We start from the raw sequence: 13,691 nt of genomic DNA on the forward strand, positions 1-13,691 counted from the left end.
CATGGGAGTCAACGGTAATGAGGTGGCGGACAATCTCGCCCATAAAGTTCTCTCAAAGATTGCATCAAAAAAGCACCTCAGAATGGAAAAAGTCTCTTCAGAAAAACGGTGATCGATCACTTCAGTACCCTGTGGAGTGCGTCCCACGAGCCATGTGAGACCAAGGGACTGAGAAGATCTCAGGCGACCCTTCTACATCGAATTCGCACGGCCTCTGCTCGCACTCCTGCATGGATGCATAAGACGGGCATGGCATCGTCTCCACTATGTTCTTTATGTGGTGTGTGCGGGGATATCGAACATTATATTATCTACTGCCCAGAGTATAACGCGGAAAGGCGTGATGTTCGCTTCCTTCAAGAAGACAGAAGCCCTTAACTGTACAGTTCAGGACATTGTCTACCCGAGTGGAAACCAGACATGCAGAAGGGAGGATGTACTCCTTCTTTTAACATTTCTACAGGACAGTGATCTTGTTTCTAAATGGTGACAGCAGGAACGGACTATGGCCTAGTACTGTGATTGAATGTGTGCGTAGATGGTGTCTTCCGGAGTGGACTACGTTATACTGTGAGTGAATGTGTGTATGGAGTGTGGCACTACAATGGCCTATGTTCTACTGTGACTGAATATGTGCATAGATGGTGACTTCTGGAGTGGACTGTGATGTGGATTGTGTGGATTGATTGTGTGCATAGATGGTGACTGCGGGAGAGAATGTGTGCTATTATAAGAGACTGTGCGCATAGCGGGGTAGATGCGACATTGTTAATATAGAAAGGACGCTGCGGTGGAGCAATTTCCGGCAGATAAAGCAAGGCTAACCCCACCTGTAGCATTCAACACCTCAACTCAACTCAACTTCAGTCGGCTCTCAATAAAATAAAATAAAGAGAGATTGCTTTTGACAGTTCTATAGAAAGCCACAAATTTTGAATGGAATTGGAGAGGCTCGAGCATAAACTTTGGTGCGTTTGGCATAGATGGATCCTTGTGTCCGCAAAGTCGGTCCTCGCATTACAGTCATGGTCGCGCAACATTCGGTTGTGGTATTTACTGACTCTCAAACGTTGGACGGACGGAGGGACGTACGGATGGACGGACGGATGGATGGATATATTGATTGGTGGACTGGTTCATTGGTGGATTGGCTTGGTTTATGGGGGTTTAACGTCCCAAAGCGGCTCAGGCTATGAGGGACGCCGCAGTGAAGGGCTCCCGAAATTTCGACCCCCAGGGGTTCTTTAACGTGCACTGACATCGCACAGTACACGGGTCTCTAGAATTTCGCCTCCATCGAAACGCGACCGCCGCGGCCGGGATCGAACCCGCGCCTTTCGGGCCAGCAGCCGAGCGCCATAACCACTGAGCCACCGCGGCGGCCATTGGTGGATTGAATGATGGAATGATTGATCGGTGGATATGTTGAGCGAGGGATTGAATGATGTAAAGATTGATTAATGAATTCTACGAAATTTTGATTGATTGTCTGATTGATAGATTTAAAGATGGAAATATTTATTAATCGATTAAGTGATTGAATGATTGATTGTATTGATTAATTGAAGGATGTAATTATTGATTGATTGAATATATCATTAAGTAATTCATTAAATATTTGACTGATTGGTTTATTGATCGCACAATCAGCGTTTCACCGCATTCTGCCGTGGTTTTCCGCCACTGGGGAACCGTGGCAGAAAATCCTGTATAACTCGGGACAAAGCCGCTTTCTTAACAGAGCGTTCGCTTGCCCCCGATTCGCTGGTCCGATTCGATCGCGATCGTGTCGCGTGGAAAAACACCGCCGCTGCAACGTTTTCACTCCGGAAGCGTGTCCGCTGTTTTCACGCCTCTTGAACAGCGTGCATTTGTGCCGCTCGACCGTGCCATATCTGAGTGCCCCGTCGACGCCACGCAATGTGCCCCTGCCCGCTGTTCGCGCACACGCTCTCTCTCGCTCTCACGACGCCCGTAAGCTGATGAGGTGCGCAGCGAATAACATCTGGGGCGGGAACCAAGGGCAGTTCGCAGTATTCATTAGTGATATGCGACACGGCCGCTTGCAAGCTACGTGCCAGTCCCTCGGATGGCAGCGCTTCCTTACACGGAAATAGCTATACCCTCGGCCGTCACCGAATAATGTAGCACGTGACTGCTCCAGATGGGTGGCGCGCCCGGTGTTACGCGAAGGGCCTAACCTAACCTGCAGTAGAAGGCTCTTCTGACTGAACTAGCAGAATGCCGTCTACCTGATGCTTTCGGGACGACGGGAAACTCGCAGCGACAGGAAGATGTCGTTGAAGCCGAGACCTTGAACAATGGTGCTTGCCGTACCCACTGCTAACAGTTTTACTGTGAGTGATCCCGCAACCTGTTCGTATAGCACTGACGCACTTTTTTTTACGTGATTCTACTCTTGCTTCTGGAAAACATCACTGACGACACAGTGGTGGAGCTCATTTTCTCGCGCGGCTCAACGAGGATTTGAACTGCGCCAATATATATCAGAACCCCCCCCCCCCCCCCCGACAGGAGAAAACTGCAACTTTAGAGTCAGTCCTGTGCTCTCCCTTCAATATGTGTACGACAGAGTCGGTGCGGATCGCGTAATGTGAAAGCGAGGCGACGATGAGGAAGAACTCTCAGAGTTTAACCCTCCCCCTTGACTAAGAAGTGCAAGCGATAGTGGTAGCTGCCCTCCATCTCTCCCCTTGAGTGCACCTACACTCCACACAGAAAGGAGTAAAGATGCAGTAAGCTGTCCTCTAGCGTATACTCCCTTTCATAAAATGGAATGCGCTAGAGGACAGCTTTTATTCCCTCTTTAATCCCATATAGGCGTGTCCGTATTTGGAGTGTACTCCTGCACCCAAAAGAAAACATGTCACCACGTATGGTACACTCTTGAGGGTTAACTAAGGCTTACACCTACGCCTCAGACATGGCTTATATCAGAAAAAACTTTATTGTCAACCGATATAGGAGGCACCCCTGCCTCTCGGAAACGCATACGTTTTCGTCTGGCACATTTCACGACGTCAACGCCACCTGTATGCGACATTTTGACTCGAGAGAAAGTCTCTCGTACTGCTATCCCCCCCCCCCCCCCCCTCCCTTCTTTTTAGCTATGCAAGCTACTTTTCCTTCAAGCTCCGGTATTTCGCCCAGTAGGTGCGACACGTCTTGACAGGCGTTTGAATTTATAGTTCTAGTCACGTTCGTACTGGGTAACGCATATCCAGTTGCACTGTGTCATAATATAAATCACGCATACTTGCCGCTCTGCGAGGCGGGCGCTGTACGGCTCTTTCAGTGCGTGGTTGCGGCAGTCTTGGTTCGACAGCATTTCGAGCTCGTAAAGAAAAAAAAACAAGAAATGAAGAGAAAGAAAAAGTAATAAAAACAAGTTATGCACTCCCCACTCATTCCTACGTGCTGCAATTAGCCTTCTCTGCAAATCACGGTTTCAGTTAGATGCACAGCTGTGAGGGAAATTCTATCCCACTTATAGCTCATAACAACCTCGATCCCCAACGTTAAGACGCTTCTCCGAGTCGTATAAAATCACAGGTTGAAGCAGCATGAAAAGAAGCACTCTGGTAGCGTACAGTCCACGATTGGTCCGCACCTATTACTGGGAAGCATACTTCCTGCTTTCATAAAGTTCTTTACTACTGCTACTCTACTTTATTGCAGAAACGCATTGCAGGACTTCCCCACCAAGCAGATGTTTGTATCGGCACTGCAAAGTTTACGAATGAAGGGCCCCTGGATAACGATTAATAGCCCATTTGTCCTTGTAAATGCACCAGTATTTATGACCACGTATACAGCGCACACTGCGTGCATGGGCACATAAATGGGATAAACGGTTATCCTAGCTTTTGGGCGGTGCTTGGAAAAAGGAGATGATGAAGAGGAAGAAATAATTGATAATGAAGGCAGCCTCGACAAAATGCAGGGCTTTCTATGGTAATGAGCAAGCCGACCGCGAATTTTAATTCTCGCAATGGAAGTTTCCATCGGCATAATTGGTAGAAATTCATTTCTGGAGCAGTTGCACCTAAGGTTTTTCGGGTGCGTCTGTAAATACTTTTTCTTCCAAGCATATTTCATATGGGCCCATGGTTATTTTAATGCGTTTGAAAATTCCATGTAGAAGTAAACACAAATTTTTTGTTCTGATCTGACTAAACTGTTCCCGGCATGATAGCCTTAGCTGCCTATGTGTCATAAAACCCAACTAAACTGTTCCCATTAATTTTAGTCGCGCCTGTACCTCTCGGCTTTTACAGCATCGCTGGTGCATCATGCAGCGTTGTGCGACGTGTTTAAAGTGTAGAGTTCAGCTCACCCGGAGAAATTAATATGTTGTTTCGCCTCGACGATGTGGTTTTGAACACGGTTATTATGCCCTGAAGTTCTAACTGCCGAGGCGTAATAAAGTGTTGAGAGGCTACATATGCAAACCTTCGCATATGCAGTTCTGCAACAGAACTATCCCAACCTGTTTCTGGATCTTTGTTTCTGCACATGGTGCAACTGGCCTCCGCACCAGCACCCGGTTAACAAAGATTCTGCGTGCAGAAGCATTAGATAAGCGGCCATACCATGCTGCTTTAACATAGGTTAAACATACGTTTGGTTTAACATACGTTAAACCAAAGAAAAAAAAAAGACAGGACACGAGCGCGCCTCGTTCCGTAGGTGGCTTGTTTGTCCAGTGACGTGGTGGTGGACATCCGAGACGGGCTTGCTTTTGTCTCGCCCTGCGCTGTCACGTGTGGCGCGCGCTCTTCAGTTACAACATTCAGCCAGTGCTCGTAGCGCTCGTAGCCCGTCCACTGCGACCCGCATCCGGTCGGTTTTGACTACTGAATTATGATGATGTTTGCTTTGCACAGTGTAACTCTTCGCAGCCCGACGATGCCAGGGCATTGCCTTGTTCTTATACCAAGCGGTTGTCTAGGCTCACGACACCGTTAAAGGATCGCCCTAGAGCCCACGCAGGTCACAAACAAAATTCACAGCGACACCTTATTACAGTATGCGCTGGCAACATGGCAGCATTACAAGTTGTGCTTACGGACCCCTACACGTTTTGTCTGCAAACAACCAGACATCTCTTCGGGTGGTCGTCTAGAGGCGACATGGATGCTGTGAAGATACATCGAAACGTATATAGTTCTCACTTCCGGTTTGATGACCCCCCCCCCCTCAGACAATAGGCGAATTTCACGCATTTTGGCTCCATGAGGCTCGTAATGTTATCACATAAGTACTCAGCCGAAACATGCCACAGCGCTGGTACGTGGCTGTTTTAAGAACAGTCGCCGGTGAGGTTTGAGACACCCAGGTTGTCTTTTCTTCTACTCAGCCATTATACAGACACCCCGGACTATTGCATTGCGACGACGTGCAACAGCCTCCCTTTCCACAACCCCACCCCCACCTTCCCTTCATCAATCGAGGATGACTGACTCATCAAGAACCCTTGAACCTTTGATGAGCGCACCACGGCTTGCACAACTGCATCTTATGCAGTACGGGCAGCCCATAGCGAGTAGTCCATCTTTAAAGGCGTTCTCTCAACTGTTTGACTTGGACACCATATTCACTTCACTTCACTTCACTTTAATACCTTAAAAACCCTCGTTAGAGGGTATTACATAAGGGGTGGGGCACACAGAAATGAAATACAGAAAGACTAACAGATAAGTTGAAAGTTATACAAATATAAGATTATCACTAAGCAAGTACACGCGTGATTTCTTCGATGAACAATGATTGGCATGTGATAGCAGCAAGTTCGCGGGTTTATGACGCGTGTCTTCCGATTTTATGAAATCCCCCTTTTACACACGTCGTTTTGTGGGCATAAGTTCTCTACTTTACATTATTCTCCCTTCCTTTCTTTTTATTTTATTGAAATATTTACTTTACATTGTTTCTTTACTTTATTTTATCTGAGGGAGCCTAACACAGAACATTAAATGAGAACAGGTGTCAAGATTGCGTCTGCAGAATAAACGTTTACGACAGTCTCCGTCATTTTCATCGCCGGTGGTGTAGAGGCGACGGGCTTGAGTAGTTGCTCGGACACAAGTAACGCCTACTTTTTTTGTTATCCTCCTCTCTCTCTCTCTCTTTCGGGTGACCACCAACTCACACACCACGTGCATGCTTTCACACTCTCGCTTCATTATTTCGCTCTTTTATACATGCGCGACAACCAGCCAGCCAGCCGCAAGCCTGGTTAAACTCTCTTGCATTTCCCTCTCATGCTGCTTAACGTACATGTCTCGTCATAAATTGAAAGCAAAAAGCAGCTCTAGAGCGGGGGTTACAACAGCCGACCTTCACAATAAGCAACAAGAAATTATCGACGGCTGGCATTACTTGGCGCATAGCCTATAGAGGCGAGGCCATGTCGGAGATGTCGAGATTACACGTTAGAGTTGACGGATTGGAACTGTTGGAGCGCAAGTCCAAGAACACACAAGCATACCACGCTGATCTCAGTGGGCTGCATGCGCTGTAACGCGGAGCAGCCCTTGCGCTGAGGGCAATAGGTGTACGGGTCTTTCAGCTGATTTATGAAGCGGACTTTATACCATATTCATCGTATATGCATGAATATGAACACTAGCCCAGACCCCAGATGAACTCTAGCTCTTATCAGCCAAGTCCGTCCTCTTACAGTGCCCATGTCAACAATGTGCACAAAGTGGACTTTATACCATATTCATCATCGGTCCCAGATGAGCACTAGCCTTTATCAACCAATTCTTCTCTTTTACAATGCTCACGATAAGAACGTGCACAAACGCATCACGTGATTTACTTCGAGGTACATAAAAATTCTAAGGAAGAAGTTCAACTAATTCTAGATAGCTGCTTGATTAGATTCCGCGACTTACTTTAATGGCGGTTGCACGAATATAAGAAAGTATCTAGACAGAATATTTTTTCAGATACAGTTAATGGGCTTAAGCATCAGGTCGTTTAAGTAACTACGGTCAACATTTTAAAATGAATTTAACAGTGCCCAGTTGTGCCTGCGCACCTGCCCTTGTCTTCCTGGTTGTCTTGGTGGGCGATGTCTTCCTAACGTTCACACCAAACGTCAAATGACGATTGCGCTTCGATTACTGGCAGTGTTCACGAGCATAATTAATGAACACCACTCTTGTCCGACTCCCATGCTTGCAAAAGAATAAATGCGGACCGCAGTGACAGTTGGATTAACCACCGCCACAAGCTTCGTTAAATGCTAGTTTCACTTAACTCCCACAGGTCCACCCAATGATAACAAAATAGCATAACCTCACTGTGTCATATGAGACGTTTACTGTAAGAATCATTCCATGAGGGTATCTGTCCCCGCCACCATTCTAACCCTTCAAGGTTCAACCCTCTACCAAATGCGGGACCCATTTACTGCGACAACCGCGTGAGCAAATTTCTTGAAGGTTTGTGATGTTTCTTGTGTTCCGTTGAAGCCCGTTGTAGCCATCATAGTGTATCCTAGAACAGAGAACTAAGGCTACCACAGCCTCCTCCTCTTTGCCGAGGCTTCCTACACGGAGCGAAAGTCCTATTTAACCCCAGACAATAATGAACGCGTTGCCGACCGACACGAAGACAAGTCCTCTTGTCGAAACGTTGGCTAAGCATACTGAGGCTTCCCCCTCATCGCTCGTTGACTTTGCTTTGTATTGTCAAGAATCTGATCCTCCTGCCCTCTCTCACCGTGGGTGCTTCAAACAGAGTTGTATAAAATGTACGTTTCCTTGAGATGGGTTATAAAACAGGTAAATCGTCTCAAAGGTATATACGGGTTAGTTTAAAATGTTTTGAGCTTTAAATATCTAAGAGCGAGTGAAAGGGGATCAACAGTGCTTGTAACAGAAGCAAGCTGCCTTGAAATGATACATTTTATTTGTAAAACTGAAAGTGTCTTTAATAGCTGTACAAAGTTTGTTGCAGGACACTAAAACGTTACCATGACCATGGCTAAAAAGTGATAGGGATGTCTGCTCTTCTGCATGACAGCTGTACCTACCACGAAAACGCTCTCCCGTAAGCCTATATCGATCGCATGGCCACAGAGGACACCCTCTAAAGCTTCAGCCTGCGGAACAGTACTTTTCCTATTGCTTAAGTTCACTTCAGCAACAGTCTCTTTGGCCTGAGGATCGATCGGAGAGTATTTCGTCATTATGCAAATCCCACCCGAATTCTGTAATACGACTATTGCCACGAAAACAAGAAAAAAAAAGAACTCTTCAGCGGGGTTGAAATACAACCCATGCATAGTAGTGATCGACCCCGCGAACAAAGATGACACGTCTGGACTCATGAGTGACCCAGATCAGCGCGTGATATCGTTCCAGCGACATGACCATTCATCACACGCGTGATGTGGCATTGTTCACCGTGGGGAAAAGGGCGCTTCCAATGAGGCTGAACACAACGCATCATTAAGGAAATGCTGACAAAAAAATGAGAAACTCGCACACACACGAAACAGGGGAACGAAAACAAGTTTATCGAGGACATATCCACTGATCGAAAGCTGCCTGCACGCGCGAGCCTTTTATTGTAAGTTTTCGAAATAATTCTGAGAGAGAAGGCAGTCTCACGAAAACTACTCGTAGCCTTAAGAGAACAAATAACACTTGCTCTGTTTCATTGGATCAGACCAGCTGCGTAAATAGTGAGTCATTCTAATATCAGCAAGAACGAGCAACTGAATTCTTACCTGAAAACTCTCCTAATATGTATCGACAATAAATTTTTTCAGTGAGCATTCACAGCGTAAAATTAAATCTAAACTGCCCTTAACATCTTGCGCTAAAAGCTATGGGCAATCCCTAGGTTCGCGAATAAAGGACTCAGATGCAAAAATGAGTATTTCAGTGCTCACTCCCAGCATAAATTGAAACGTAAACAACCTTAGCTGTTTGCGATTACAAGCGAATACACTACACGTTCGCAAAAGTTTGCCTCGGGCGCAGCAACAATTTTTTTTTTTTTTCAGAGAGCACTCATTAGGTAGTTTTAAACTCACCCATCTATGTCCTCTTGCTTCATAGCTAAGTGCAATCTGATGTTCGAACAACACAAAAGGAGACGTCTATGCAATTTCGAAGCATCTCAAGGCTGTCCTCCTACAAAATATTGAACTAACAAACGTTCTTACTTGATTTCACGCAGGCACTCACGTCGACAGGAACGTCTATGTCCGGTGCCATCTTCTTTTGGCAAACAATCTCGCCCGCAGCGCTCTTTCTTCCAAGACACCTCGTCCCCTTTCTTGGCTCCGAGATTCAAAGAAAGTACGAAAGCAAGAAAAAAAAATCCCAAAGAACCCGGCAAGGCGTCAACAGCGAGCTATTCACAGCGCCGTCGACAAGTGGTCGCGAACTGAACCCGGCAGCTCTGTTTTTCCCTCCTTTTAACTCCTCCTCGAGCAACAACAGAGGCTTCTACGCAGCCAGCCACGTTAGCAGACGCGACCGCAACGACAAAGGTACGCGACAGCATCCATCAGGCGAGCCACTGACGCGAGACTGTAAACCGCGTTTCTCCCGCCGGTCATCCGTGCGAATCCGAAACGCACTTCTCTTTCTTTTTTTCGCCCTCTCCCCATCCTCTGCCTCCACCCTTTCCCCTCAGGACAGTACTCATCCAAACCGCCACCACCCTCTTCTTCTTCCTATGCACAGCCCTTTGCTTCCAAATCATCTCCCTTCTCTTTTAACGTTTCCAATTCGATTGCCTCATCCAGGCGCGCCTCTCTCCCCCACCTTTCGGTATCTTCCTCTCACCTCTTATTTTATTTTTACTAACTCCAAGCACGCCGCGCATTGTGAACACGTCTACATTTCATTCTTACGCTCTTCCAAGTATTGGGAACCCGCCCTGTTTCACTCAGACGAGGTGCGAAGCGTAAAAGAATATCGGGTGACTGAGCGAGGAACACGTACTCCAGCGCCCTTAACTAGACCCTCGCGACAGACCCTCTTAATAAGGACTGCTCATTCACATTCCTCCTCAAGCAGCCTGGCAATAGCAATGTGTTCCAGCAAGACTTTAGTTTGAGCTAGTTGGTGCAGAGACATAGCTAAACGAATACAACGGCGCAAGAGAACAAGGTCGAGAACATGCAACAGACTATGTTTATCTTAGCCGAGGCTTATAGCGTCAATCCATCGTGGATCTTTGTCGCGCCATTCACACAGCTGGTCGCGCGAGTCAGGACGATATGCAGTTGGTCGGCGTCCGCGTGATCCGGCCATTCACGACGACCACCAAATTGACTGCTCGTCAAGACTGCCTACCAATGACGCCCAATTGCAAGGTGAAATCAGATTTCTTTGTCACCCGGTGAGTGGCTGGCACCGGCGCTAACTTCGATAAATGCTGCGTGGTTTTTAAAGAGTCGCGGTTTACAATCGCGTGCAGTATAACGTACAACGCGTCGTTCTGCCAAGCCAGTTGCTTCACATGGGTCGCTGGGAGTGAGGATGAGGTAACAGAGCAGTCGAACTCCGCTGACGCCTATGGTTCGGATATGTTGAATTTCCGCCTACATCGAACGATATCATAGAATGCAGTTCTACTGTGCGGCATGGGTTGGGACTGTTATGAGGAAAGGAGGGTCGCAGCAACTACACCAACTCAAAGCGGTCACCGAACCCCCCAACCGTATAAGGGAAGGGATGAAGAAAGGACTGAAAGACGGGAACGACTGTTGCCATAGTGGAGGGATCCAGACTGGGGATTTCTTCCACCTGGATTTTTTTTTTAAGTACACTGACAACGCTCAGCACAAGGGTGTCAGCATTCCACCTTCATCGAAATGCGGTCGCCACGGTCAGGACTGAAACCCCAAGCTCGGGCTCTGCAGCCGAACGCCACTACCACTGAGTCAATTCGACGGATCTCTACGGTGTCGCCATATTGTGCGATTTTTTTCGCCGATTGTTTTTTTTATTTTTACGTGCAGCATGAATGGCTAGAAATTGTACTGTAGATCTCCTCTTCCCCGACCTTTCGTATTCAGCTGGGGTTTACTCCTCTAAGCCGGACGGCGCTGACCTGCGGGTCAACACTGTGCGGTCGCGACGGGCGTGTCGCAAGTCGCGATTGTGAGAAAGTCCGGTTGTAAAGAACTCGGTTTTAAAGGCACGGCACCTCCGCCACGTGGTTCTTCCGCATGGTTGTTCGCAAAAAAAGATAGCGCGAAAAAAACGTATAAATGGCGACCAGCCACGCAGGAAACGTCGACCGAAATAACAAAACTAGAGAAAATCGCACGTGAATACTTGTCATGCAATGAATTATGAAATCATCATCGCTATGAAATTCTAGACTAGATGGAGGCTAGTTGGTTCGATACCTCTCATGAGGTTCTTGTTAGGTGCACCTGCATGACAATATGTTTCCCTCCGCTGATTATCCCGCACAGATGCCTCCAATATTGTGCACCTGAAGGCTATATAATAAAGCACATGTTTCAATCAATCGATTAATCAATCAATGCATTGTGCTGCCCTGAGTAAAATCGTACACGCTAAAAATTTCACGAGAGATCGCTATGAAACTTGGTCAGTGTATCTTAAATAGTGTTTTCGAACCCGATTATGGTGATCATGGACTTATTTTTTCATTTCCACTCCAGCGTTTATATAAAGAATGAGTCTACCTCGTAACGCCACTTCCTTAGCTGGTAACCAGTCTTAGCTGCACCGTCCACTATTACTGATGCATTCCGATAGCGTAATTTGCAAACCGGTTAACCGCTCGTAGCCTTCGTCGTTTGCCAGTTTAGCTTGCTGTGTGACGACAACATGACAGGCCTTATCCCCTGTCGCCGATGCACCAGGGTGTTACATGCAAGCCGCGCCTTAAACAATGAGAGCCCATCACATGCTTTAGAGTCACTGTCAGTCACGTGACAGGAACCGCTTTAAGGACGACGAGCAGAGTAGGCACAGCTGACTGAATCGATACTCGACCAGAACTGAATGGTCAACGAAGCAGCACAGAATAACAAACAAGGTAAGGAGGACGCCAAGTACGACTTGCCCTGAATCTCAATGTGACTTTTTATCTCGAAAACTTCCAGACACTGCAGGCGTGCCAGCTACAGGCGCCGCTCTATAAGTAGGCAAGGGCCGGGCCACAGCCAGGGACACATCACAGTTTTACATGTTGCTTATAAAGTGGCCCGCTTGTCCAAGAGTACAGGAAAAAGAAAGCCATAGCGGAAACACCACCTATAGGCCAGCAGAATTCTGTATAGTATATGCCCGACTCGCTTAGCTTAGTATGCCACACCAGCTTTAAAGTGGGGGAGAAGAAAAGAGCAGGAAAGGGAATGCGTGGGACACTACGCAGCCCAGGTGCCTTGTAGTGCGTGCGCACTCCGTGAGCCAAGGCTGGCAAGGTTATAGGGGGGTGCGAACCGACTGAAAGAACAGCCCCGTAACAGGAACAGCGGTTCTCTAGATCACGGCCCCAACCACTATCACACGCACCACACTTTTATGCTGTGCCTATCCGATTATCACGCGCGCAAGAAAAATAACACAGCGCGGCGAATACCGCCTACGCCTATATCCGGTGCCCTGAGCTTAGTATGCGAGACCACCTCACGAGGCGTATGCGAGTTGCGGGTATTGGGGGGGATGAGACGCTACGCGTCCCAGCCGTACAGTATACGCTCCCTGAGCCAAGATTAACAAGGCTAAGGGGATGATGCGAGAACAGATCGAAAGAGTACCGGCAGCTCCGGTGGGGGCGAGCTCTCCGCAGATGGTTGCGCAATCACCTTGGACGGCGCCCAAGGTCGCGCGGAAGCGAGTATAAGTGGCCTCTCGAGCGTGCATCGCGGAAAAGTGCGGGGGGGGGGGGGGGGGGGGGGGAGATGAAAGTAGCGCTCGTGACATCTCTGTGGCGTGCGTATTATTATGTGAGCGCGCGGAGCAGAAGCAAGCCGCGACTTGCCCGCCGCGTCGAAATAGTGCGCGCGACGGTTGTATCGACGTACGGCGCGCACGCTTGAAGGCGGCGCACCCATCGATCAGTTCGCGGTGTCGTCTGTTGTGATACAGTCCAACGCGATTTGGAGAGGCGATCGCTTTAGGCTTAACCCAGTCGTATTGAAGGGCTCTAACAAGTTTACTTCTGCAAGAAGGCTGAACGACATGCACGAGCTTAGCTGAGCTTAGCTAGCCTCTTGACTCATGTACACTTCATGATACAGCAAACAAAAGCGCCTACAAAGACGCACAGAACAGAAGAACGACACAGGGCAAGTTGAGACAGGAAACAATAGCACCTACAAACGCGAACAGAAGAAGAGAACGACACAGCACAAGCGCTTGTCGTTCTTTTGTTGTGTTCGTGTTTGTAGGCGCTATTGTTTCCTGTGTCAACTTGTAGGCACAATCTAGGCTAAATCGTGGTAATTCTGAATCATCTACACTTCAACGTTATTTTATTGGACAGTTAAGCGCCGCTTGAACGACGTGACGCGACAGTGATAATGGGTGATTGCCCATAAATGAGGAATTGGTAATTCTGGACTTTCATAGATCACTGGAGGTCCTTACATCGCTCCTGGCGCCGTGGTGCAGTGGTTAAGCGATGCACTACTGCCCTGCGATGGCAGGTGC

General features: G+C 47.8%; 1 protein-coding gene across 1 annotated transcript in view; it reads right to left on the minus strand.

Annotated features, from left to right (window-relative positions):
* The window catches only part of LOC144107737 (solute carrier family 2, facilitated glucose transporter member 10-like), a 66,772-nt gene extending 57,235 nt beyond the window's left edge, over positions 1 to 9,537 (minus strand). The window contains exon 1 of the mRNA XM_077640889.1: positions 9,209 to 9,537. Coding sequence (XP_077497015.1) covers positions 9,209 to 9,260 — 52 coding nt within the window. The 5' untranslated portion in view covers positions 9,261 to 9,537. The remainder of the gene's footprint in view (positions 1 to 9,208) is intronic.
* Between the last annotated feature and the right edge of the window lie 4,154 nt (positions 9,538 to 13,691).

Source organism: Amblyomma americanum, chromosome 10 (genome assembly GCF_052857255.1).
Source record: "Amblyomma americanum isolate KBUSLIRL-KWMA chromosome 10, ASM5285725v1, whole genome shotgun sequence".
In the NCBI taxonomy this organism is placed as follows: Eukaryota; Metazoa; Arthropoda; class Arachnida; order Ixodida; family Ixodidae; genus Amblyomma; species Amblyomma americanum.